This window comes from Podarcis melisellensis (genome assembly GCF_964234715.1).
Source record: "Podarcis melisellensis genome assembly, chromosome: 4".
Classification (NCBI taxonomy): Eukaryota; Metazoa; Chordata; class Lepidosauria; order Squamata; family Lacertidae; genus Podarcis; species Podarcis melisellensis.
This window is the reverse complement of record NC_138531.1, coordinates 103291187-103318246: the sequence shown is the minus strand read 5'-3', so window position 1 is coordinate 103318246 and position 27060 is coordinate 103291187. Positions and strand designations below refer to the sequence as shown.

The window sequence follows — 27060 nt, the reverse complement described above, 5'->3', positions numbered from 1 at the left end:
AAACAACATTTTTGGCAATACATTCATCTTAATGGCAGCTATTCGGCCTAACAATGAAAGTTTTAATTTTGACCAACTATCCAAGCCTCTCTTAATTTCCGACCAACATTTTTCATAATTATCTTTGAATAAACTCAGATTTTTTGCTGTTATGTTTACCCCTAGGTATGAGAAGTTTATCAATCAGAAAATAAAAGTCCTGAAAAAAAACAAGTTGTTATGTGTCTTCTGACCACTAGAGGCAAAAGTTCCCAAACAATCACCGTCTTAAATTGCTCAAATATTTCAGTAAAAAGAAAATGCAACAGAAAAAAATAGACCATAAAAGGTGAACCAAATTATATCCAATCCAATATGGATAGTCCAGATCAATTTAAGAATCTTCTTTCATCGGCAAACATCAGACAGTCTCATAGATTCATAGGTCTTTAACAATGGAGTCTGGAAATCCCCTTTGTGTTACGCAGTTTTTATTTTACAGCGACACCAAAGTCTGATTGCTTTAGCTCAAATTCACGAGCTCCAAAAAGGACTTAAATAACTCTGTCTTATTTCCTCTGTCTCCCCTTCTACTTTAAATCTTCTTTGCTTAATTTGTATTGTCCCAGAAAGGTTATTTTTTATTCAGTTGAAGGGGAGAAGAAACAATAGCCACAAGCGGTAACTTACTTTCACTTTTGATCGCTTTGCTGTTTCCATGCGTCTAGGCTGATTGCGGATAAAAGCCGGTCTCGTAAATTCTAAATTTTTTCCATCCGGTTTCTTTCCTTAATTTAAATTTCTTCTTTACATCCAATTAAGTCCGAATTTCTTCCAAATCGAGAATTGAGAGCTCTCCTTGCAAGCCCAGGGCTTCGTTTCTCGGAGGTAGCTATGGCCTCCCTGCAGCCCGCTCTCCCCCCCCGCCGTTCTCTTCACCCCTTTAGGAGCTACCTGACGGCCGGGTGCTTCGCGTTTCAGCTGCCTGCAGGAACCTGAGTGTCAGAACACCCTCCTGACACTACTTAAAGGGGTCACTGCGTCCTGTGACACCCCCAAATCCTCTGAAAACCCCGGGATTCCCCAAGAGGGAAAATCCCCGCTTGCGCTCGGATCGCTGTCAACCGGAAGTCAGCTCCTGGAGCTTCTTACCGGTGATCTCCTCTGGCTGGTATCCCCGCAGTCCAGGGAAATCTTGATAGGCAACATTTCCCAGCGTGGAAAATGAACACCCCCTCCCTCCTTGCATACCAGCAAGAGAAAGGAGATAGTCAGAAAGCTATTTACATCCTTTTATTTCTGACTGTTCAGTTATACAGAAAATATGTCCGATCAGTTCAATCTCCTCCTAGCAAGTGACTCAAACTTCCTTTACAAACGCAACAGGAAGGTCTCATATTACACTGAGAACAAAGCTTTGAGAAATCCCTGGAACATTCTTTCCCATAGCTAGCCAGATCTTGTGATGTAAATACCGAGCTGCCAGTTTGCAGCTGCGTTGTATCCATATCGTAACAGCAAGTAGGATTCATCTCCCCCTCTCCATGCCCCCATGAACCCCTTGAATTTGGCTCTAGGGCATTGGAAGGGAACCTCTACAGAACAACTCACGAGGAAAGGAGAAAGTGGACCCTTCCATCTGGCAAACTGGAATGCTTGCGTAGGCAGAATGATTTGAAAACCAAAAGGTGGAGTACCACCTATTTGCAAAAAGACGAATACCCATAGTTAAAATGCAGAATAAAAGAATTCAATTAAAGTATTAAAATAGGTGCCCATAATTAAAATGTGCAGCAAAGCAATCTTATTGAAATAACACAGCAATTAATAGGAAGAAAACCACAGAGCATTGTGTAGCAGATTATATTTTTGCTGTCTCAGAGGAGGACATTTGCCTTTTTCTTTTAGGGTCCAGTGTGCTTTGAAGATGTTGCTGTTCGTTTCACGGATGAGGAGTGGGCGTTGCTGGATCCTGACCAGAGAGCTCTGCATAAGGACGTCATGGAGGAGAATTGTGGGATCGTGGCCTCTCTTGGTAAGGCTCCCTGTGGGATCGTCCTATCTGCCAGGAAATTCAAGAAATACCTCTATGTGACAAACCTCATATATTTCACAGCGCCCCCTACAACACCTGGGAACTTAACACCCCCACAAGAAATAGTAGATTACAGTTTTTTCTGTGAACAATCTTCCTCCACTTCTGCCTCCTTCTACCACAGTTGGGCTGATGTGAACTGCCCAGGCATCTTAAATGTCGGCTTCAGAGTTGTTAGAATAGATAAGTAGCTTCTGTCAGGATTTCTGTTTTTGTTTTTGCTGCTGTCAGTCTTGGGTTGACCAGAGAGATGACTGACACTGGAGATGGAGGGGATGCCATGAGTGGGCCAAACAACATCTGCCCCAGAGAAGAGCCAGGCTGATTGAATCTCAGGTAGTACTAGCAGTGATAATAATAGCAATAATAATAATTTTTATTTATACCCTGACCATCTGGTTGGGTTGCCCCAGCCAATCTGGGAAGCTTCCAATACATATACAGTGGTACCTCTGGTTGCGAATGGGATCCGTTCCGGAGGTCCGGCCAGATCCCGAGGTTTTCGCAACCCGAGGATCACTGTTCTGCGCATGCGCATGGATTTGCCACTTTAATAAGCTGAAGTTTACGTAACCAGAGGGTTACGTAACCTGAGGTGCTACGGTATAAACATGAAAAAGTAATTTACAACAACAATGTAATCTAATGTAAAAAGTACAAAAATCTTAAAATGAGTAGCTTACTTCAAACAATAATAAATACATTGGGTTATTACAGATAACAAAGGTAATAAACACACAGCCAACTGCCTTCTCTACAACAAATTTAATGTGCTCTATTTGTTCCTGAGGCTCTAATCCCTTTTTCTCTCCATTGCAGATTGTGATGAATTGGAAAGCAAGAACAAAGGTGACCACAACACAATCTGCAGAGTGGAGAAGGCACGTAAAAATTTGGAATGTGGAAAGAGCTGCAGTCAGAGCTCCCATTCCACTTCCCATAAAAGAAATTTCTTTCGAAAGAAACCCTATCGGTGCATGGAATGTGGAAAGATATTCAGTACGAGCTCCTCTCTCTCTTCCCATCAAAGAATTCATACAGGGAAGAAAACATATAATTGCTTTGAATGTGGAAAGAGTTTTAGTAGGAGTTGTAATCTCACTTCCCATCAAAGAATTCATACAGGAGAGAAACCCTATCAGTGCATTGAATGTGGGAAGAGCTTCACTGATAGCTCCCATCTCAGTTCCCATCATAAAATTCATACAAGAGAGAGACCCTATCAGTGTGTGGAATGTGGAGAGACCTTCACTCAGAGCTCCTCTCTCACTTTCCATCAGAAAATTCATACAAGAGAGAAACCCTATCAGTGCGTGGAATGTGGAAAGAGCTTCAGTACAAGCTGCTCTCTCAATTCCCATCAAAGAATTCATACAGGGGAGAAACCCTATCAGTGCATGGAATGTGGAAAGAGCTTCAGTCACAGCCACAGCCTCACTTCCCATCAAAGAATTCATACAGGTCAGAAACCATATAATTGCTTTGAATGTGGAAAGAGCTTTAGTAAGAGCTGTAATCTCACTAGGCATCAAAGAATTCATACAGGGGAGAAACCCTATCAGTGCATGGAATGTGGAAAGAGTTTCATCCAGAGAACTCATCTGAATACCCATCAAAGAATTTATAGAGGGGAGAAACAATATAAATGCTTTGAATGTGGAAAGAGCTTCAGGAAGAGCTGCTCTCTCACATCTCATCAAAGAATTCACACAGGGGAGAAACCCTATCAGTGTGTGGAATGTGGGAAGAGCTTCACTCATAACTCCTCTCTCACTTCCCATCAAAGAACTCATACAGGGGAGAATCACTTAATTGTAGAATTGTGGAGCTGGAAGTGAACCCTGGTGCAATCTATTCCACCCCATGTGATGCTGGCATAGCAAGTGAAGCATCCATGACAGATGACCATCCAACTTCACTTGAAAACCTCAATAGATGGAAACTCCAGCACTTCCAAGGGAGTCCTATCCACTAACAGTTCTTGCTGTCAAAAAGTTCTTCCACATGTTTAGTCAGTCTTGTTTTTAAAAACAAAAAAACAAAACTTGAATCCATTTGTTTGTGTCCTACTCTGTGGAGCAGGAAAAACGAGCTAAAAACGATACAACAAAGAAAAATCTTTCCTTCCCCGGAATTTAAATAATTAACAAAAAATCAGAAAGCATTCCTTGACTTCCTATCCTCTTTTTCCATGGTTCCTTTTAACTCTGATTTGTTTATTCCAATGTTCTGAAATGCCTCTCAAACATAGCGTTGTGTCATTTTATTTTAATTCCAGACGTGCAATATTATTGATTATATCCTTCTGAGTTTCTCTTACTGTGGCTAGCTCTGTTTTCATTCTATCTTGATTCTTTTTTATCTCTCAGTCCTCTTCTTTCTTTGGCCAGGGCACAGCCTGACTCCCTCCTTCGGCAATCTTCACGGAGCTTTGGCCCAATGGTTGCCATTGGTTTGATTTGAATCAATTTTATAATGAATGATTTTAGAGTGTTGTGTTGTACTGCTGTACTGTTTTATTGTTGTTAGCCGCCGTGAGCCTGGTTTCGGCTGGGGAGGGCGGGATATAAATAAATTTATTATTATTATTATTATTATTATTATTATTATTATTATTATTATTATTATTTCTCTTAACTGTTTCCTCCAAAGCTTGGACTGTTTTTTCCATACCATTTGTTTTCCTGGATACTGTTTTGATTTCTGTTGTCAATTTGTCCATCATTTTGGTCAAGACAAAATAAAAAAAATTCCTTCCAGTAGCACCTTTAGGTGCTACTGGAAGGAATTTTTTTATTTTGTCTTGACTATGGCAGACCAACACGGCTACCTATCTGTAACTGGAACTATGGAAGGCACATCATTTTGGTGTTATTTTGTAAATCTTTTCCTAATTCCACCAGGATCTCTGCTATATTGGCATCTCCTTAGGTGGTCGCCCTTTCAGTTTGGCTGGTTTCTTTTGTGCCCCCTGTTTTTTTCTGTTAGATTTTTTCCCCCTAATTAAATTTAAAAAAATTGTTTTGTTATTCTGAAGGTCTCCGCTCGGTGTCTCTCCCACTGTTATCTTGTGGAATATTATTTTCTTTCTCCTGTAGTAACCTATGTTATCCATCATTTGAGAACCACGATATTGTTCTCCCTTTGGTCTTCTTTCCTTTTTATCCCTTTCCCCAAATGGAAAAATTTTCTTGCAGCTGCCGCCCACAGGGTCAACATTTTCTGCCACCCACCCCCACCACCCTCCGACGACCACTGTCAGTCATGGGGTCACAGAATTATGGTTTCTGAACTGGCTGGATCTAGAGTCTGGATACATCAAAGAAGCGCTTCATTTAAAGGTGTTGTAAATTCAAACACTGAAAACAGGTAGAGAAAATCAGGACTCCACTGCACCATCCAGTGGCACAATGTTATATTGCACATACTATGCATATCAATCGCTTTTTCTTTGCCCATCTAATGATGATGATGATGATGATAATTTATTATTTATACCTCACCCATCTGGTTGGGTTTACCCAGCCACTCTGGGCGGCTCCCAATTGAATACAGCATTAAATATTAAAACTTAAAACTATTATCAAACTATTAAAAATAAAATAAATAAATGTAGCTGAGTTTGCAGGGACGAATTTGGGAGGGGAGTCAGGCCCTTGGCAAATAAAAGTAGGGTTTCCCCTAACCTATCCCATCTCATGGGGGGAGGGGAACAGGGATTTCCCTAATGTCATCTCATTGCATCCTGCAGGGAATGACCTGGGGGGGGTGGAGCACAACCCCCCAGCTAAGTTTGGAGGATGGGCCAAGAAGTATAGCTGGTCATTGGAAGGCAAACATACCCAAAGCCTTCAAAATGTGCACTTCCCTCCATTTAGCAACAGAGTTCCCCAGCTCAGCAATGTGTACTGGGGCCAAGCAGGCATCATCAACATTGTCTTTTACTTCAGTTCATAAAATTTATACACTGCTTGGTTTTAAAAGCAGCAACCACCACAAAAAAGATCAAAGCCAGAACAGAGTCCTTAAGAGCGGAACAGAGGTTGGCTGGCACATGGTGCATCGGGAGGAAGGAGGGCGAGTGCCTTGCACGAGTGCTAATCTTTCCACTAGCATAATTTAGTTGAATTACGACCCACTACTGTTTTATGGGGACATGGGTGGTCTAAACCACTGAGCCTAGAGGGCTTGCCGATCGGAAGGTTGGCGATTCGAATCCCCGCAATGACGGGGTGAGCTCCCGTTGTTCGGTCCCTGCTCCTGCCATCCTAGCAGTTCGAAAGCACGTCAAAGTGCAAGTAGATAAATAGGAAAGGTAAACAGTGTTTATGTGCGCTGCTCTGGTTTCACCAGAAGTGGCTTAGTCATGCTGGCCACATGACCCAGAAAAACTGCGGACAAACGTTGGCTCCCTCGGCTAGTAAAGCGAGATGAGCGCCACAACCCCAGAGTTGTTCACGACTGGACTTAACTGTCAGGGGTGTCAGGATCATCCCACACGCAAGTAAGTCACCCATAGAGACACATGCCCAACTGGCTTGTTCTCTCCCTCCCGGTCAGTTGTTCGGGAGCTTCAAAAGCTGTCTCCAGCCGTACATCACAGTGACTGATACCAAAAGGCAATAGCATGCTTAGGAACAGCAGAGTGTTAGCAGTTTGCTTGTGCTGGTCCCGGGGGGTTACCGTGCGGCGAGGTTCGAGTCCAGTCCAAGGACGAGGGTGCGGTATGGAGGCCGTCCGGCAAAGCTGAAGCCCAAGGCAGGGAGTCGGGTGAGGTCAGGAACTCTGGCAGAAGAGCAGGACAGGGTGCTGGCAAGAACTGTTACCAACAATGTTGCTCCTGCAACCTGGGACTGGGCTGGCTGGCTTTTATCTGCCCCGAGGCATAGGGTGGCCCCGGTCCACAGGTGACTCACCTCTCCTGGCCTAGAGGCGAGCACTCCTCCTGCGGGAACTTAGTTCCCTCCGCCTCTCTGCCCTGAGCCTCTGCAGCTCAGGAGAGGCTGGAGGGTTACTGGACCCAGAGGCAACCTCACTTTCCCCTGACGGGGCTGAGAGTGGAGCACCTGCAGGCAATGGGTCCTCCCATCACCTCAGGAGCCAGAGCAGACTCAGCTGATGCCTGCTCCTGAGGATCCGGCACAGGTGAGAACCTTTCAGGCTCAAGCCCCAGCCCTGGCTCAGCTGGTCCTGGAGGCGGGGACTCCTGTGCAGGGTAGGATTCCTCAGGTTCAGCTTCTGAGTCGAAATCCCATGCCATCACACTGCTTAACAAACTCAGTAGCACAGCATTTTGGCTAAACTACTTTATTTACACATAAAACACTCGGAGCATTCTGACTCAGTGCCTTCCTCTTTCTCATCAGACAGCAAAGAGAGAAAGAACAAAGGACAATAGTCCCACATCATGGAACACTGTAATACAAACATCCTGTCTCCATAAGAATCTAGCAAGAATGTATAACTTGCTGTTGAAATGGAATACTCAGGATGAAACGGTTAAATCTGCTATGATAAAATGGGCACAAGATGTTGGACATAACATTATGTTTGCTGACTGGGAACAGTTATGGACCACAGGTATGAAATTTACGGCATGTAATGCCTTAAGAGAGAATATTATGAAAATGATATACAGGTGGTACATGACACCAGTCAAGCTTGCAAAAATATACCATCTGCCCGATAACAAGTGTTGGAAATATAAAGAGACTGAAGGTACATTCTTTCACCTTTGGTGGACGTGCCCAAGGATTAAGGCTTTCTGGGAGATGATCTATAATGAACTGAAAAAAGTATTTAAATATACTTTTCCGAAGAAACCAGAGGCCTTTCTCCTGGGCATGGTCGGCCAATTGGTGTCAAAGAAGGATAGAACTTTCTTTATGTACGCTACAACAGCAGCAAGAATACTTATCGCAAAGTATTGGAAGACACAAGATCTACCCACTTTGGAAGAATGGCAGATGAAAGTGATAGACTATATGGAACTGGCGGAAATGACTGGCAGAATCCGAGACCAGGGAGAAGAGTCGGTGGAAGAAGCTTGGAAGGGGAAGCAGAAGACTCTCAGCACCGCGCCGCTCCCCGTCCCCCGTTCTGCGGCCTTTAAAAAGGCTCCTTTGCGGGTCGGGGGGGGGCGCTAATGGTGCCCGCCGAGTAACCAAGTCCACAGGAATCCGCGCCTGTGGTTTTTAAGGGTCCCCGCGTCGCCGGTGCAGCAGAACCCGATCCCTACTGATCCGATTCCCTCCGGAGCTCGGAGGGAGTTCGCCATTAGATGTTGGTGCTAACCCGGAAGTCCCCCTTTTCAGGGAAGTTTTTAATCTGTGATATTTTAGTGTATTTTTGGTTTTTATGGAAGCCGCCCAGAGTGGCTGGGGAAACCCAGCCAGATGGGCGGGGTACAAATAATAAATTATTATTATATTATTATTATATATAGAGTGGAGGGGAAGTTTTGTAGGACCAGATTGTGGTACCTGATTAAAGTCTCTTAAGAATTAAACTCCTACAGACACCCTTGGGAAGAGGGCTTAGTGGCGCAGAGAACAAATCAGCAGCTGCCCTCTCCCTTGTGGCTGTCCTCACATCACATATTGCCTGAAGACCCCAAGATTACATCACGCCAGACATCACATATGCTCCCCGCTAGAAGCACTCCCAGGCAACAGGAGCAGCTCTCTGGTGCTATGGAAGGTAGGTGTCCTACAGGGAGCAGAAGGCTACAGCTTAGGCAACCCTTAAAACAGCTCTCTCTCTCCTCAATTGACTGGAACCAAGGAGGAATATGAATGGGGAATGGACCTTCTGCTTTTGATGGGCAGAATCACCACACTGTTACACAAAATCCCCCAAAAAGAGAGTAAGAGAGAACAGCCCACAGATTAATGGCACCTTCTGACAACCAGTCTTCTGGATCTGAACCGTGGTCACCATTGACCTGATATTTCTGATGCTAGGGCACATGCGAGATAAAATCCCAGAGAGTTCTGCATAGATACTTCCTGGTGTCCGCGTCCTGTCACCTGATGCATTTTCATGGACCATGTAGATTCTCTATCATTTGATGCATGTCAATGCATGTTTGATGCACCATACCTGTTGAAGAACGTCAATGCATGTTTGTGCTGCCTGCTTAGAGTGTAGCTTTTCCAGGGTTCACCTAGAAACAAGGGTTTCTTCCATCCCCAGTCTGGAGTGGCGAGGGCAGCATCCTTGGAAACAAGGTAGGTACAACAAAACATGGCTATGGAGTGTGCAGAGAGCCAGCCCCTTTAGCTGCAGAGTTTGCACCAGCCCCACACCCCCAAAAATAATGAACACAAGCTGTAGTGGAAGGAACAGTGTACAGATGGAATGGCACTTGCAATGTAAAGATCTACTGCACCAGTTATCAGTTTGTTTCCGGACAAATGCCAGGCATGAATTTTGACACAGAAAAGCTTAAATAGACTGGGGCCAGTTGAATATCTATAGGACCTGTGTGATATTCTGTTCCCTGTGGAGAAAGGAAGCAAGGTGGGCAAGGAGAACAGGACCTTTCCTATAAGGTCATGTGACCTTTAAGCAAAGTTCTTGTTATTTCTGCTCTTCTCTCCTTTTATGTGCTTGTTAAGCGATTGCTTTTCATCATAGTTTTCATCATATTGTTAGCTGCTGGCTCAGGTGTGGTATAAATATCTTCCTCCTATATATATAAAAATGCAAGGCTGTTGTCATGCAAACATGACACCAGCACACTTTAACTGATGTGTGTGTGGGGGGGGGGGAGTTTCTTCAGAGTGGTTTGGCATAAGTGCCTAACCCAATACATTATGCTCTTAACAGAGGAGGGCAGGCACTTCAGAAAAACACTCTCCCAAGTGCCTCCCCCTCCTTTAAGAGGAGGTGGGGGTGGGGGTGGGGGTGAGCTGTGAGAGGAGGGAAAGGGCCTTGGGGCAACTTGCTAGGGAAGGAGAGACAGGATAGGAGAGGGGTAAAGCAGGGTGGGAATGAGATGTAAAGGGAGGAGGGGTGGGCCAGGTGTTGGAGAAGGTGACTTGGCAAAGAGCTTAGTGGGTAGATGTGGTTGGCAAGTGAAAGGAGGAAGGTTGGCAGCCCCTCACTGAGAGCCAGTGTGGTGTAGTGGTTAAGAGCAGTGGACTCGTAATCTGGTGAATGGGGTTCTCGTCTCCGCTCCTCCACATGCAGCTGCTGGGTGACCTTGGGCCAGTCACACTTCTCTGAAGTCTCTCAGCCCCACTCACCTCACAGAGTGTTTGTTGTGGGGGAGGAAGGGAAAGGAGAATGTGAGCCGCTTTGAGATTCCTTCGGGTAGTGATAAAGTGGGATATCAAATCCAAACTCTTCTTCTTCTTCTCATTTTCAGTTAAGATACATAAACTGCAAAATCTTAAACTCTGGCAGTGGAATGTCCCCACAGTGGATTCTGATGGTGGTACTTACCTCTGTCCTCTTTGCAGAGGAAGTGGTAGCCATTGCTTTGTTATTCTTTTATTGTATTCTAATTATTTATTTTTATAATATTTATATTTTATTAAGGTGATTTCAGTAAAAAGAAATAAAGTGATACGGGGGGGAGAAGGAAAAGTAAGAGGGAGAAAAACAACAACAAAGATACATATAAAAATGAAAATATACAACAAAAAACAACAACAACAAGCAAATACAGAAAACTCAATATGGAAGCTGTGTAGCATGTTCAACTTCTGAGGCGTGTTTGAAAACCAAAGCATTTACTTCTGGGTTTACGGCATTCGAAAACCTAAATGTTTATCAATGCAGGCATTCAAAAATCGAGGTACCACTGTACGCTATTCCCATACATTGTTGCATAAATTGGTATAGTGTGGTTGTCCTAGTGCTTATGTAAATGCTAATAGCCTACTGCATTTTGTATAAACTCATTCCATATGTTATCACATTTATCCATACAGAGCCTGCGCCTCTAAGCAGTCCGTTCATCAATTGACAGTGATGTCCCATTGATTGAAGGGTTTCGTATCTTTATTTTTCCAGTTCCTTAATATCAACCTTTTGGCAGCCATTAGGGCATGGAAAATCCTTTTCCGTTGTCCCATTAATAGGAGACAAGGAACTTCTAGCAGCTTGTTAATTGCCTTTGAAGTGGAAACAGGCCGATGCTAAGATTAACTGTGAGCCACACAGGGAGTGTTCTACTCCGAAGTGGCAGCCATTCCTTGAAGTTCCTCATGGCAATGTCCACTCCTGCCAACCTCACGACCATAGAATTTGCCCTGAGGGGCTTCCCTGGGCTGGAGGCGGTTCATGGCTGGATCGGGATCCCCATCTTTTTTGCCTACCTGGCAGCCGTCCTGGGAAACTGCACCATCCTCTACGTCATACGGACGGAGCCCAGTCTGCACCAGCCCATGTACTACTTCCTGGCCATGCTGGCCACCACTGACTTGGGTCTCTGCCTCGCCACGGCACCCACAGTGCTGGGCATCCTCTGGTTCCAGCTGAAGAAGATCAGGAAGCCCTGCTGCATAGCTCAGATCTTCTTCATCCACTCCTGCTCCTTCATGGAGTCAGCTGTGCTCTTTGCCATGGCCCTGGACCGATTCCTGGCCATCTGCTCTCCTCTGAGGTATACAGCGCTGCTGAACTCCAGTAGAGTGGTCAGAATTGGGCTGGTCCTCCTGCTAAGGAGCACTGTTCTCCTCATGCCGCCCTTGCCTTTCTTCCTGAAGTTCCCCTTCTGCCCAAATGCTACCCTTTCCCATTCATACTGCCTGCACCAGGACTTGCTCCGCATGGCATGCACCGACACAACCTTCAGCAGCTTCTATGCCCTCATCCTCATCCTCCTCACAATGGGTTCTGACCTGCTCTTCATCCTCATCTCCTATGGCCTCATCCTGAGGACTGTCCTGGGCATGGCCTCTGACAACCAGGGCCACCATAAGGCTCTGGGCACCTGCGTCTCTCACATCTGTGCCGTTCTGGTCTTCTACGTCCCAGTGCTTGGGCTCTCCATCGTACACCGGTTTGGACAGCATGCCCCTGCCCTACTCCACGTCATCATGGGCAATGTCTACATTCTCCTGCCACCCTTGATGAACCCCATCATCTACAGCATCAAAACAAAGCAGATCTACAGCAGGATCCTCAGAATGATCTCAATGAAGAACCTCTGAAGAAGTCAATGTAAGGAAGGCCCTACTTAATTCACTCAAAGGTTCAGTCTTCCTATATGGAAATAATGCTTTATTCAGAGTTTAATTCCATAGTGTGCCCCCAATGATCTCCTAGTTTCCTGTGTTTCATTTCCTCCAAGGAAACTGTGTTTAGTTTCTCAGAAGGAAGCTAGTAAAATGTAGGTTGAATGAAGTAACTGTTAGGTAGATTTGTAGCAGACTGACTGAACCCAAATAGTACTCCTTCATGGTTCCTCATCATCCTGGGAAAAAGTGACAAGTGGGGAGCCGCAGGGTTCTCTCCTTGGCCTGTTGTTGTTCAATATCTTTATAAACAACTTGGATGAAGGAACTGAGGGGATGCTCATCAAATTTGCAGGTGACACAGAAGACAGAATCAGAACTCAAGACAACAGATTGGAGAACTGGTCCCAAACTACCAATATGTATTTCATTAGGGACGAATTGGGGACGAATGTAAGGTTCTGCACTTAGGCATGAAGAACCAGATGCACAAATATAGGATGGGGGACACCTGGCTTACTAGCAGCACATGTGAAGACGATCTAGGGGTCTTGGTGGACCACAAGCTCAAGAAGAGTCAACTGTGATGCAGCAACAAAAAAAGGCAAATGTTATTCTCAGCTGCATCGGCAGAAGTCTAGTGTCCGGAACAAGGGAAGTAATATTCCTGCTCTCTTCTGCCTTGGTCAGAACACACCTGAAATATTGTGTCCAGTTTGGGGCACCACTATTTAAGAAGGATGTTGACAAGCTGGAAGGTGGGCAGAGGAGGGCACCTAGAAGGATAGGAGGTTTTAGGATCCATTTGTAAAATAAAGAGCTGTGGGTCCCCATCATTTTGACTTCCATGCACTGAGGACAGAAATGGATATCTGGCAACACATAATGGGTGTGTGTCAGAGAGAGAGAGAGAGAGAGAGAGAGAGAGGGAGGGAGGAGAAGAGAAGAAGAAGAAGAAGAAGAAGAAGAAGAAGAAGAAGAAGAAGAAGAAGAAGAAGAAGAAGAGGAGTAGTAGTAGTTTGGATTTGATATCCCGCCTTTCACTCCCTTTAAGGAGTCTCAAAGTGGCTAACATTCTCCTTTACCTTCCTCCCCCACAACAAACCCTCTGTGAGGTGAGTGGGGCTGAGAGACTTCAGAGAAGTGTGACTGGCCCAAGTTCACCCAGCAGCTGCAGGTGGAGGAGCGGGGAAGCAAACCCAGATTATGAGTCCACCGCTCTTAACCACTACACCACACTGGCTCTCTAAAAGAAAGAAAGAAAGAAAGAAAGAAAGAAAGAAAGAAAGAAAGAAAGAAAGAAAGAAAGAAAGAAAGAAAGAAAGAAAGAAAGAAAGAAAGAAAGAAAGAAACTTATGCAACCAGCTGGGACTTGGACTATGTGCCTCACCCACTGGGGATCATATTGTGCACATGTCCTGAAGCAACAGGTCCTTTCCTAGAAGGTTCTAAGCCCTTATTGACTGAAGGAGGAGAAGATTAAAATGCTGTGGCTCACATCCAATGTTTTGCCGTTGTAGGGTGCCCTGCTGAAGGGGGCCTCTGTGAGCAGGGCTGCCAACTACAAATAGTTCAAAAAAGGGTCAGGGAGGGTGGTATGTCCGGTCAGGATGGGGGAGATAATTCATTCAATTTGCTTTGAGAAGCACAACCATGCAATCCACACTTCCCAGAACAATATGCAACACTTAACGCAGCCTTCCTTGAAAAATCATGCTTCTCCAATCCCACTAAGGTGTAGAAAACGAGGTGGTATGCATTATATAGGTGAAAAATAACATTAACATATTTATTATTATTATTATTCATTTCATTTATATACCGCTATATATTTTTAAGAAGAATCTGAAAGCAGTTTACAGCATATTAAACATCAACAAAACAATCTAGAATCAAACATTTCTGAAGAAAGTCAAATGTAAAGTATACAGTCAAAGCAACATAATTAAGAGGAAACAAAAATATTATCTTAAAGATTTCAAAATGAAACATTACGAAGGAGGTCAACTACAGAATACAAATTTAACACAAACAAAGTTAACCAAAAAAATCTTAAAGAATTAAAAGAAAACACCACTAAGTCAAATATAAGTCAAATATAAAATGTACATTTAAAACAGCATAGTTAACAAGAGGAAAAAAACATTATCATAAATATGACATGGCTGTTTGTCAGGCACAAAAAGGTGGGGCAAAGGAATCCAACAATTAGGGTTTGTTGCCAGGCATAGCAATGTTACTCCACTCTCACCAGGAACCTCTTCAGTGGGGCTGGTGAGTCTGGGCCCCGCCCCCTAGGCCAGGTGGAAAAGGTTAGCTATAAATGCATTCTAATATATTCTAAATGTATTCTAATATATTCTATAAATATGGACCATAAAGAAGGCGGGTCGCCGAAGAATTGATGCTTTTGAATTTTGGTGCTGGAGGAGACTCTTGAGAGTCCCATGGACTGCAAGAAGATCAAACCTCTCCATTCTGAAGGAAATCAGCCCTGAGTGCTCACTGGAAGGACAGATCCTGAAGCTGAGGTGACTTTGGCCACCTCATGAGAAGAGAAGACTCCCTGGAAAAGACCCTGATGTTGGGAAAGATGGAGGGCACAAGGAGAAGGGGACGACAGAGGACGAGATGGTGGGACAGTGTTCTCAAAGCTACAAACATTAGTTTAACTAAACTGCAGGAGGCGGTGGAAGACAGAAGTTCCTGGCATGCTCTGGTCCAGGGGGACATGAAGAGTCGGACACGACTAAATGACTAAACAACTAAACAACAATATTCTATAAAGCACTATTGAAAGTCTCATTATAGCTTTCTGTTTCTTCTGAGGGTGGTGTGTGTCTGGCTGCTGCTGATACTTCAAAGGGAGTATCAGCCTGAACCCTTGAACTCCAGATGAACTGTTTTCTCTCGCAGAGAAAGGGAGAAAGTCTTTTTACAAATGGCTGGGGGTGCGTTTGCTCATTTTCAAACAAAGACAGACTAGATCATGTTCTAAAGTGGCGGTTCTCTTCAGCAAGCTTAGCATTTTCTGTTGTGGGTTATTTTGTATACAGTGGTACCTCAGGTTAAGAACTTAATTCGTTCTGGAGGTCCGTTCTTACCCTAAAACTGTTCTTAACCTGAGGCACCACTTTAGTTAATGGGGCCTCCTGCTGCCGTCGTGCGATTTCTGTTCTCCTGAAGCAAAGTTCTTAACCTGAGATACCATTTCTGGGTTAGCGGAGTCTGTAACCTGAAGCGTCTGTAACCCGAGGTACCACTTTCACAAGCTTCTTAATTAGCAAATTTTATAACAAAGGTTTTTAGAGCAATACATAGCTTACAGGTACTTTAGGAAAAAAAGGAAAGAATTTAAAAAGGGACTAGCTCCTATCTACTTCAAACGATTGGCTGCCTGCCAACCTGCTCTCCTGCACCGCTTGTCTGGATAGCCTGGAACTTCCTCAACCTTTCATGGTTCAGCTAACAGGCTGCAGAAAGGAAACAAGCAGATTAACAGGAAAGGAGAGAGAGTCTCACCCTTTCTATACAATTTGGGGTTGAGAATATAGCTACTATGGGTGCATTCTATTAAATGTAGTAAGGAATATATCTTATTTCTGTTAAGCCAATGGAGAGTCAGCATTTATTCCTCACACTCTCCTCAGGAAGATGCTGACAATTCTGAGCCTCTGACTGTCAGGAAACAGCAGAAACTCCTAAAAAAATGGACAGATTCACCTTTTTGCATGAATCCTCCTTTATGTGGGGTATTGCCTGTGTGACAATTTGGTGTAACCATATGCTCCATAATGGAGAAACAATGAAGAGCAAGAAAACTGGACTGGCCCCCTTGTCCCATTAAACTTTAATTAGTTTAATGTAAATGCCCAGTGCGCTTCCATCGTCACAAGTCCCACTACAGCAGAGCATTTCGCGCAGCAGTTTAAGAAGGGCAGGGGAGGCAGTATCTTTTCAAAGAGGAGTCTTGGAGCATGTGGTTTGTAACTCAAAGATAAGGTTTATTTACAAAAAAAAAAAAAACCCTGGCGACGAACCACACATATCAGCAAACACGCCCAAAAGGGGAGAAGGGAAGAACAAACACACGGGAGACTATTTATACAAACTCATGTTCCTGGAACCTAATGACCTCCAGCTGCTCAGTGATTAGAGCGTTTCTGCTACCTTTTAACCCTTTGATAGCAACACCCCCTCTCGCTCATAACACTGAGCTGTACCAACCTTAATTCAAATTTAAACCTGAACAGAAACATTTATGAGATTGCGGACTCAAAGCTTTTGTAAAACCGTCTGCGAGATTTTCTTGGCTTGGACAATACTTTAGTTCAATTAAACCTTGTTTTACACTTTGGCATACATTTTGATAACGGATATCCAAGTGTTTTGTGTGTGCCTTGAATTGACCTGATTTAGCTAGTTTAATACAAGGTTGATTGTCTTCCCACACTCTGATAGGTAGGGAACATTCTCCAAACAATTCTTGTACCAGTTGCTTATAAAATTCCAGTTCTCTACATACATCTGATAATGCATTGAACTCGGATTCAGTTGAACTTAAAGCTATAAGTGATTGCTTTCTTGATCTCCAACCAATTAGTGCATTTCCAAATTTTATCGCCATTCCTGACACTGATTTTCTATCTGGTCCAGCATCTGCCCAACTGATGTCGGCCCAACATTCAAGTTGTGTGCTGCCCTCTGCTGATAGTTTTAAGCGAAACCTTTTGGTAGTTTGGAGATACCTTAAAACTCTTTTTACTCCTTGCCAAGCATGCATTGATGGTTTTTCAGCTTGTCTACACAGCATGTTGACAGCATATGTTATATCGGGCCGAGTCCACTGTGCAATGTGGAGTAGACTGCCTATCGCTGACTGGTAAACCCCAGGATTAGAGAACTCTGCCTGTTGCTCGGCTTGAGCATCCTTTATGTAACTTAACTCCATTGGGGTTTTAACACCAGCACAGTTGTCCATTTTAAACCTTTCCAGCAACTGCTGGATCTTAGCTTCTTGGCTGAGCCAATAGTTCCCATTTTCATCTTGCTGAATTTTAACTCCTAGATAAACAGATACATTGCCTAGTGATTTTATCTGAAACCTTTCTCCAAGCTTTGTGGCAAATTGTTGTGCAAGTTTATCATCCTTTCCACTGTATAATAAATCGTCAACAAATATCAAGACTGTTTCTTGTTCACATCCCAAGCCTTTTAGATAAAGACACGCATCTGCTGCGCTCTTTCTGAACCCCATGCTCTCTAGAGCATCATTTAAGCAGGAATTCCAATTACGGGCGGACTGTTTCAACCCATAAATGGATTTGTGTAGGCGCCAGACCTGGTTTGGCTTGTCTCCTTCAAAACCCGGTGGTGGTGTCATATAGACTTCCTCCTGTAAGTCTGCATTTAAATAAGCCACATTGACATCAAAATGAAACAGCTTATTTCCATTCTTAGCTGAAGAGGCTAAAAGCATTCTCAGTGACTCCAATCTTGAAGTAGGGGCATAGATTTGAGAATAGTGAACACCTTTGCACTGCGAAAACCCTTTTGCAACTAGTCGGGCTTTATATTGCAACTCCTCAGTAGTTGTGGGCTTTAAACGATATACCCATCGACATCCTACAGGTGGTTGCCCTTTCGGAAGCTCTGTACTTGTAAACACACCGAGAGACTTCATTGAAGCCATCTCTTTTTCCATTGCTTCCTGCCACTTAACGGCTTCTGAGCTTGGAAGCTGTTGTACTTCCACATAGCTATCTGGCTCACACTGTGCCATATTTATGTATACACTTGTCACCTTAAACCGCTCTGGCGGCTTGCCCTTCGTGGCACGATTTGACCTGCGCAATTGCTCCTCTTGTGCGCCCTCTGACCGTTGGCTGTCAGAATCTTTCTCAGACTTTATATCTGGACGCGCCCCTAGGGATAAAGACCTCCGTTTAGATACCTCCCTTGGGCTTGGTGTTGCAGGTGACCTGCTTCGCTTTTGCTGTCTGCTAGGCCTACTGACTGGCGATGTTGGAACACCCCTAGATTTTGGCTTTTCTACCTTGGGAGAAGAACCTTGTGCCTGGTCAGAATCTGCATCTGAACCATGTGCACCATCCCCTTCTGGCTCACCACCCTCTGGACTTTCATTCTCAGCATAAAAGCCTAAATCATCTCTCAAAATGTCAGGGTTAGCATGTAAGTGAGTCCATCCGGACTGCTCACAAAATTCAGCGCTCCTACTGAGGACCACTCTTGTAGTATCCCCATTTGGGTTCACGAATCTCCAAGATTTAGCGTGTAGTTCGTACCCACAAAAGATGAGTTTCCTAGCCCTTGGACCTCCCTTTTTCCTTAACGCTTTTGGGATAAGTACATAGCCTGGACATCCAAACACCCGAAAGTAATTAATTTTGGGCTTCTTCCCATATAAAGCAAAATAAGGGGTAGTGCCAATTACAGAATTATATACTCGGTTCAGAATATGAGTAGCCGCCTGCCAGGCTTCCGCCCAGCAAACATAGAGTTTGCCAACTCTTGCAGAACCCTGTTTTTACGTTCGGCCACGCCTCCTTCTTGGGGGGAATAAGGTGTAGACAGACGATGCTTAATTCCCTTTTTCTTAAAGAAATTCTGCAACACAGACCCGGTAAATTCTGACCCTCTGTCTGTCTGAAAAGCAAGTACTCTAGTACCGAATTCAAGTTCTACTGCATGAACCCAATTTTTAACTGTTTCTGCAGTATCTGCAATTCCTGATTAGATGGGAAGGGGAACCACAGCGAAAACAGTGTCTAGCTGCAAAAGCATTTACTGTGTGCTCAAACTCAGCATCAACACTCTTAGGCACAGCATAACTCCCCTTTAAAGACAAACCTCTTTCTCTTTGCCTTTTATCCTGTTCATCTGCAAGCCGAGATGAAATGTATTCAAGGGTTAATTCAGTTGAAGGCATAGCTTCCAAAGTTAGAGCTAGAGTCTCATAGCTTTTATCAAGAGAAGACAACAATATGTATGACTGCTGCTCCATAGAGAAAGGAATGCCCAGCTGTCTTAGTTGATTAAAGGCAGACACCATTTTGGCAATATGTTCTTTCACACACGCTCCCGGTTGGAGACGTAAATCAAACAAACATCTTGTAGCATGGATCTTGGCCCCCGCAGTGTTTCTGGAATTTAGCCGCTGCAGAACCGTCCAGACCTCATGCGTGTTCTTTAACTCAGAAACATAAGGCATTTGCTCTGGTCCCACTGCCAAAACTAGTAGACCTTGGGCTTTCCTGTCGCGTTTCTGTGAAGCTGCTGCTGCTGCTTTGTCTTCTGCAGACGCGTCTGCAGCTGCCTGTAAAGGCGGTGCTTCAGTACAACTCCACAACTCTTTTGCTTGCAACCAAACCCTCACTCTAGCCTTCCAATCTTGCCAATTTTTCCCATTGAGTCACGTAAACAGGACAGTAAAACTTTCCTGGGACTCTGCCATCCTCCCTGGGGCTTAGGAACGATACTCACACTCCTGTAGATCGTCTCCCAGCTGCTGAGGAGGCTCCTTGAGGAATAAGACGTTGTCAAGGTTGCCTCCAGGTCCCAGCTCACATAGGACCAACGCCCAGTTGATGTAATGTACAAAAGTCTTTATTGAAGCTTAGTTTCCATTTCAAACCCCAGAGCGTGCAACCCTACGTCTTGACTTCAGATCGGCGAAGTCCCCTCTGAATCACTACCCCTTCCGCACCAGTTTAAGATCCTAGCCCAGCTCCACCTCCTGCGCTGTTCCTTCCTCCGCTGGGTCCTTCTGCCCCCTGGGGTTTCCTCCTTCCTGGACTCTTCTGACGCTGACCCTCCTGAGTCTTGCCCTTCCTTCCGGCGGGCTTTAGGACCTGGCTCCCTATCCGGGCTACCTGCTGTGCCGCTCGCCTGTACATTTGAACTTGGCACGCGCGCCCAGCCGGTAACCTTCCTCCTGACCGTTTCCCCGCTCTCCGATGTGGGCGTGGTCAACCCTGACTCATCTCCTCTCGCTGGTGGCGAAAACACTGTTCCCTGTTCCTGGGACTCCTCCCCCCTACTGTGCTCTGGTGGGGAAGTTGGTCCTGATTTCCAACTGCTGCTCAGGGAGTCCCCACTGGCCCCTTCCTTCTGGGGTTTCCCCTTTGGCTCCCCCCTCGCCCTGCCCATGGGCGCTCCCTTCTGTGAGTCTTCCGATTCGCTGGTGAGGCTTGTGGAATCTCTCTGGCCACTGTCACTGCCTACGCCTCCCTCGGATTCCTCCTCCTCGCTCTCCATTTGCTCCCTCCCCTGTGTCTCTGCTCCTGAACCCCTGACAGACGTCTTCCAGAGAGTACAAACTGCGCAGTGCCTGTTTAAAACTTTTCTAGGCACGTTGCAGGACTCAAGCTGCTTTGAAGGCTTTCGTTGTCGGCAACCGCTTCTGTCTTCGCTCCAGTCCTTTCATAAATCACTCTGAACTGCACTCCTTATCTCCTTCTTGACATACAAACACCCATAACCTGTCCCATTAAACTTTAATTAGTTTAATGTAAATGCCCAGTGCGCTTCCATCGTCACAAGTCCCATTACAGCAGAGCATTTCGCGCAGCAGTTTAAGAAGGGCAGGAGAGGCAGTATCTTTTCAAAGAGGAGTCTTGGAGCATGCGGATTGTAATTCAGAGATAAGGTTTATTTACAAAAAAAAAAAAAAACCCTGGCCACACATATCAGCAAACATGCCCAAAAGGGGAGAAGGGAAGAACAAACACACGGGAGACTACTTATACAAACTCATGTTCCTGGAAGCCTAATGACCTCCAGCTGCTCAGTGATTAGAGCATTTCTGCTACCTTTTAACCCTTTGATAGCAACACCCCTTTCCCACCCAGCTTCATACTCTGAACCCCAGAAGCTCCCAATTATCCTTTGCCTGGATTTTGTGCAACTGAAGCTTAGAGAGCCTTTAAGCCACATATTGCCCAGTAAAGGACACTGTAATCACGTTTGTACCACCTCTCCATTATTAGTGTTCTTCATTTATCAATGTATATATTACCAGCATGAGTTTGACCAAACTGCGGGAGGCAGTAGAGGACAGAGGTGCCTGGCGTTCCCTGGTCCGTGGGGTCACGAAGAGTCGGACACGACTAAACGACTAAACAACAACAACAACATATTACTCACATGCTACAATGGTGTCTAAGGGGTATACATGTATAAAATCCATACATAATTAAAATTCACAAATAAACAAGTCCATTAAAAAGCACAACAATTAACACAGTAAAGGTAACAACTGAAAGAATAAGATCCAGACGTCCAAGTTCGGGGGTGAGGTGGGGGGATGCTTGTCTGAACAGGTGCGTCTTCAAGAGTCGGTGGAATGCTGATAGAAGAAGAAGAGGAGGAGGAGGAGGAGTTTGGATTTGATATCCCACTTTATCACTACCCTAAGGAGTCTCAAAGCGGCTCACAATCTCCTTTTCCTTCCTCCCCCACAACAAACAATCTGTGAGGTGAGTGGGGCTGAGAGACTTCAGAGAAGCCCAAGGTCACCCAGGAGCTGCATGTGGAGGAGCGGGGAAGCGAACCTAGTTCACCAGATTACGAGTCCACCACTCTTAACCATGCTGGCTCTCAGATACAGACGGAGGCCTCACATTCTTCAGCCGGGAGGGCATTCCACAGCACTCATGCCACTGCCTGGCATTCAGCAGGCCAGGCAGTGAAAGGCAGCTGGTTCAGAGGAACAGGCTCACAAATTCTCAGCTGTGAAAGCTCTTCCTTCAACTGGAGCTCTCGCTTATTGCAGTGAAGCCATTGCAGGGTTCAGATGACACACACACCTTGCACTGAGAGAACACGTGATGGGCTTGTGGGACCATTCAGGCTAATTTCTTACTCCTCCTCGCCATTTTGTGCTTGTCATCCCTCAGAAGGGGTCTGACATATCCTGACATATGCGCGCATGGGTTTGCCAGTGTGGGGTGTTTTTACTGGAGCCAGAATCCACCACTGTGTAAAGGACCTACACGCTCAGACACCTGCATGCACAAAGAGCCCCCTTCTGACACATTTACTGGTTTAATTTATATTCCACACTTCCTCCCTAAGGAGCCCAGGGCAGCAAACAGTAAAGACATATTGAAAACAATTCCAGGGCAGATGCAGACTGGGACTGAGCTAAGAGGACCAGGAGACCACTTTTGGGTCAGGCAGGGCCCCTCTAGTCCGGCATCCTGCTCTCACAGTGGGTGACCAGGTGACCATTATGGGAAACCCACAAGCAGGACTGGGCACAAGAGCAGCCCTCTCGCCTCCTCAGGTTTCCAGGCAACAGGGATTCAGAAGCATCACTGCCTCTAACCAAGGCAGCGCATAGCAATCATGGCTAGCAGCCATCAATAATCCTCTCTTCCTTGCATTCCGAGCTGCAGAAGAACTTATTTGGGGCATGGCACCTGATTCGAGGTACAGGAAAGGTAGATGACATGGTCCCAATCCAACCAGCTACAAATGGAGTTTGCCAGGGCCCTTCGAGCCAGGTAGGGTTGGCATTTAGGGGGGAAGGGATTCAGTTTCAACTCAGCCTGAGTTTCACCATGACCCTGCCTGGGAGGAAAACCCTGGTGACCCGTTCCCGGATCTCCTTGGTCCTTACTCCATACACAATGGGGTTCAGCATGGGAGGGAAGAGGAGGTAGAGGTTGGCCAGCAGGATGTGGATATGGGGGGCCACGGAGTGGCCAAAGCGGTGGGTGAAGAAGGAGAAGAGGGCAGGGCTGTAGGAGATCAAGATGACGCAGAGGTGGGAGCCACAGGTGCCAAAAGCCTTGTGCCTCGCCTCGCGGGAAGAGAGACGGAGCACCGCACGGACGATGAAGAAGTAGGAGAGCCCAATGCAGAGAAGGTCTCCTCCGATGACGATCAGAGCCACACTCAGCCCATAGGTGCGGTTGATGCTGGTGTCCCCACAGGCCAGTTTGACCACTGCCATGTGCTCACAGTACGTGTGGCGAATGACGTTGGTCCGGCAGTAGGACAGCCTCCGGATCAGGAAAGGGCAAGGTGCCATCAGCAGCGTTCCCCTGACTATGCCGGCCACAGCCATCTTGGCCACCAGTGAGCTGGAGAAGAAAGAGCTGTACCTGAGCGGGAAGCAGATGGCCACATAGCGGTCCAGCGCCATCCCCAGCAGCACCGCTGACTCCATCATGCACAAGGCATGGATGAAGAACATCTGGGCCAGGCAGGCAACGGCTTGGATCTCCCCGCCCTGGAACCAGAAGATGCAGAGCATCTTGGGCAGGGCGGAGGTGGAGGCTGCCAGGTCAATAGCTGCCAGCATGCAGAGGAAGTAGCACATGGGTCTGTGGAGAGCTGGCTCTGTGGCCACCACCAGGAGGATGGTGCAGTTCCCGGCAATGATCACCACGTAGATGCAGGACACTGGCACAGAGAGCCACATGTGGTAGGCTTCCAGCCCTGGGATGCCTTGCAGGAAGAACGTGGGAGGCCAGGAGTGGGTCACGTTGGCCATGGCCATGAGGAACCAGCTTCATCAGAGGCAGATGATTCACCACGGCTGCTTAGCTTCACTCACAGGCCTCCTGAAACCCAGAAAAACAGACACACACAAAGGTGACATGAGAAGATTGTAGAATTGCAGAGTTGGAAGGGATCCCCAGAGTCATCTGGTCCAACCCCCTGAAATACAGGAATCCCAGTTAAATAACCCCAGCAGATGGCCATTCAATATCTGTTAAAAAACCTCCAGCTTCTGAGGTCATAGAATAACAGAACTGTAGAGCTGAATGAGAGCCATCTGTTTCAATCTCCATCAAAGCAGGAATCCCGGCTGAAGAATTCCTGACAGGTGGCCTTCCAATCTCCCTTCTGAGGGGAGGGAGTCTGTTCCACTGTCACACAGCTCTTACCCTCAGAAAGTTCTTCCTAACGTTTAGTCGGAACCTCCTTTCCTGCAATTTGAATCTGTTGGTTCAGGTCCTCACCTTTGGAGCAGAAGGAAACAAGCTTGCTCCATCTTCTGATATTTGAAGGTGACTGTCCTATCAGTTCTCAGTCTCCCCTTCTCCATACCCAACTTCCTCAACCGTCCCTTAGAAGGTTTGATTTCCAGACGCTCGATCATCAGATATAGATTGGGGGGGGGGTGATCCCGCTCCCTGCACTAGCATCCTCTGTGATTCTGCACAGAGAGCTTTTGCTTCAGCTGTCCTGGCACTGTGCATGGAACTCCAGCAATGAGAGAAGAAATACAATTTGGGGAAACATGTGGACTGTGCAAGGTCTAGCCCCACATATGGAGGGACAAATCTGTCCATTCTGGATTGGCTCAGGTTCTCATTTTCCCAGTCTTCACTTCAGTTCTTCATATTTGCACGTAAAAATAACATAAGAAGATCAGGCCAACGGGGTTCATCATCCTGCTCTCACAGTGACCAACCAGATGCCCTTTATGAGAAATCCTCAAGCAGGATCCATGCACAAGAGCCCCCTCCCTTCCTACAGTTTCAACAATTGAGATTCTGAATCATTGTTGCTTCCAACTTTGTTTGCATTTTTTAAAAAATAATATTAAAGAATTCCTTATGAATATTCGTCAGGATTTTTGGCAGGATCATGACAACAATTGTAATGTAACAAGAACTATGGTATGAACAGAATTTTAAGGAAAAATGGAAAACATTATATGATGCAGGTGGGAAAAGATTAACAATTGAATCCATGGAGGGGCGGAGAGGAGTCCAAGGATTCAGGGAATCCTACCTTTCTATTATTATGGTTAATGAATGAGCGTAAATGTTAAATGTAAAACTGAATAAAAAAATAAAAGAGAAAGAATATTCAGCAGGATTTTAGTGCATGTTTCTCCTAACATTTATACAAAATGTTGTCCAATATGCACATTTTTGGAAATCCCTTTTTCTTATTACAATGCATTTCTGTATATTATTTTCAATCATATGTGTGTTGTTGCTGCTGTTATTTCGGTTTATTACCCACTCGTCATAGGGAAGCTTAAGTTAATTTTAAAGTCGGTATTAAAAACAGTTAAAACAATCACTATATATTCCTTGGCCACAGAGCTGGGATGCAAAACTCAGAGAATTTCAAAGCTCTATTTCAGCTCAGTTCAAATTAAGGAAGTTCATCTCTAGAAAGAAGGTGAACTGAATTCCTTCCCCTCCCTTGTCCCACAGGGATCAGGAAGAAAAGCAGTTACACAAGGCACAACCTTATGAATGAACAGAGACAGATATTCTTCATGGAGGAGAAGATAATCTATGGTTCTTAGCCAGGATGGCACTGCTCTGCAAATCCACAGCTGAAGGCAGCAATGCTTCTGAAAACCAGCTGCTGCAAATCACAGTAGGGGAGAGGGCTCTGGTGCTCAAATGCTGCTTGTGGGTTTCCCATAATGGGCCACTGTGAGAACAGGATATTGAACCAGATGAGCCATTGCCTTGATCCAGCAGACACTTCTTATGTTGTGGTGGCTGTACTGGTCGCTACCAAAGGAAGCTTGAAGTGCTAACTCGCTTTGTATTAGAAAAACTCACCAGACAGGCAGTGGAGAGGCAGAGTCCTTGTGGGGTCCTGGTGATACCGATTCTACCAGGGGGCACCTGTGAAGGGCAGGCAACAGACTTTATAGGCTTCCTTTGCCAACCTCCCAGCAAAGATCCCCAGAAGCTGAGGCCCTGGTGCTTAAGGGCAGCTGGGCAACGTTGGTGGGAGCGCCTGGGCTTCCTCCTCTCACCTGCTAAATAGCCTCTCAGGTGTTTCAAGTTTGCCTTCCTGAGAGATTTGGCTGGCTGGCTGGCTGGCTGGATGTGTGGGGCTCCTGAGGCCACTGTGAAGGGAGCAGATGGAGAGGCTTCTCAGGCAGGAGGTTCTGCAGGTATAATGCTGAAGAGCAGCGCCAACATCTCTGCAGCATTGCTGACCTCATGGAGCAAAGAGCACAGCACCACTCCTTCCGGTGAAAACAACCAGTCCCCAAGAGACTGTTGGAAAACAAGAAGGTCTTCATCTGCTGGCAGAATGACAACAAGGAGGGAGCCTGGTCTAACTTCTCTGGGCATGCAGTTCCAAAATCGCCTGGTCTTTCAGATAGCTTGTTCCTAGATAATTTTTAATTTTCTAGTACATGATGTTTACTGTTGCAAATAAAAGATTGCTGTCCAAATGATACAGACTGTATTGAGTTCAGACTGGCGGGTCTTCACTTTTGAGACATAATCAGCTCAGTTACTAAAGATGAAAGGAATGCATAAGAATACGACAAAATAATATGATTCCAGCCCATTTAACTAACCAGAAAGGACTTGAATGCACCATAAAGTGAGAGGGGGTGCAATTCGGGTTTATTCTCAGATGCTTGCTTGTTCCTTTTATAGGTACAACAAGGTCATACTTTATTATTCTTAAATTTGTTTTATTGATTCCACACACACCCATTTCACATTGTGTATCACTTTGAAATAAAAATAATACAAACCAACATCTGAGGTCAGCTGGAAGCCTGATGACTCCCTTCCTGGGTATTAAGAGAGGCCACTGTGAGGCCAGGAGTCACACCTGAAGGCAGCCCTGTTTAGGGAAGCTTTTAATGTTTAATAGGTTATTGTATTTTAGTGTTTCGCTGGAAGCCGCCCAGAGTGGCTGGGGGGACCCAGCCAAATGGGTGGGGTATAAATAATAAATTATTATTATTATAATTCATAGGAAGGAAAGGGGGGTGGGCAGCCCTCCAATAACGAGGTTCACTCTACCTCAAATGCCCCATTCACA

General features: G+C 45.5%; 3 protein-coding genes across 3 annotated transcripts; 2 read left to right on the top strand and 1 right to left on the bottom strand.

Annotated features, from left to right (window-relative positions):
• Positions 1-2228: 2228 nt before the first annotated feature.
• Positions 2229-4595, top strand: LOC309369294 (uncharacterized protein). Its single transcript, XM_081910116.1, has 2 exons — positions 2229-2410; positions 2894-4595. Exon 2 carries the CDS (start codon positions 3052-3054, stop codon positions 3910-3912), a length of 861 nt encoding a protein of 286 aa, XP_081766242.1. The 5' UTR covers positions 2229-2410; positions 2894-3051; the 3' UTR covers positions 3913-4595.
• A 6694-nt stretch (positions 4596-11289) lies between these two features.
• On the top strand, positions 11290-12237 carry LOC309368840 (olfactory receptor 51G2-like; the record flags this gene model as incomplete). Its single annotated transcript, XM_081909148.1, has 1 exon — positions 11290-12237. One exon carries the CDS (start codon positions 11290-11292, stop codon positions 12235-12237), a length of 948 nt encoding a protein of 315 aa, XP_081765274.1.
• A 10585-nt stretch (positions 12238-22822) lies between these two features.
• LOC309369251 (olfactory receptor 52P1-like) lies at positions 22823-23788 on the bottom strand (the record flags this gene model as incomplete). Its single annotated transcript, XM_081910055.1, has 1 exon — positions 22823-23788. One exon carries the CDS (start codon positions 23786-23788, stop codon positions 22823-22825), a length of 966 nt encoding a protein of 321 aa, XP_081766181.1.
• Between the last annotated feature and the right edge of the window lie 3272 nt (positions 23789-27060).

Coding starts and splice junctions, on each gene's coding strand:
- LOC309369294 (XM_081910116.1), top strand. CDS start 3,052: ATGGAATGTGGAAAGATATTCAGTACGAGCTCCTCTCTCTCTTCCCAT.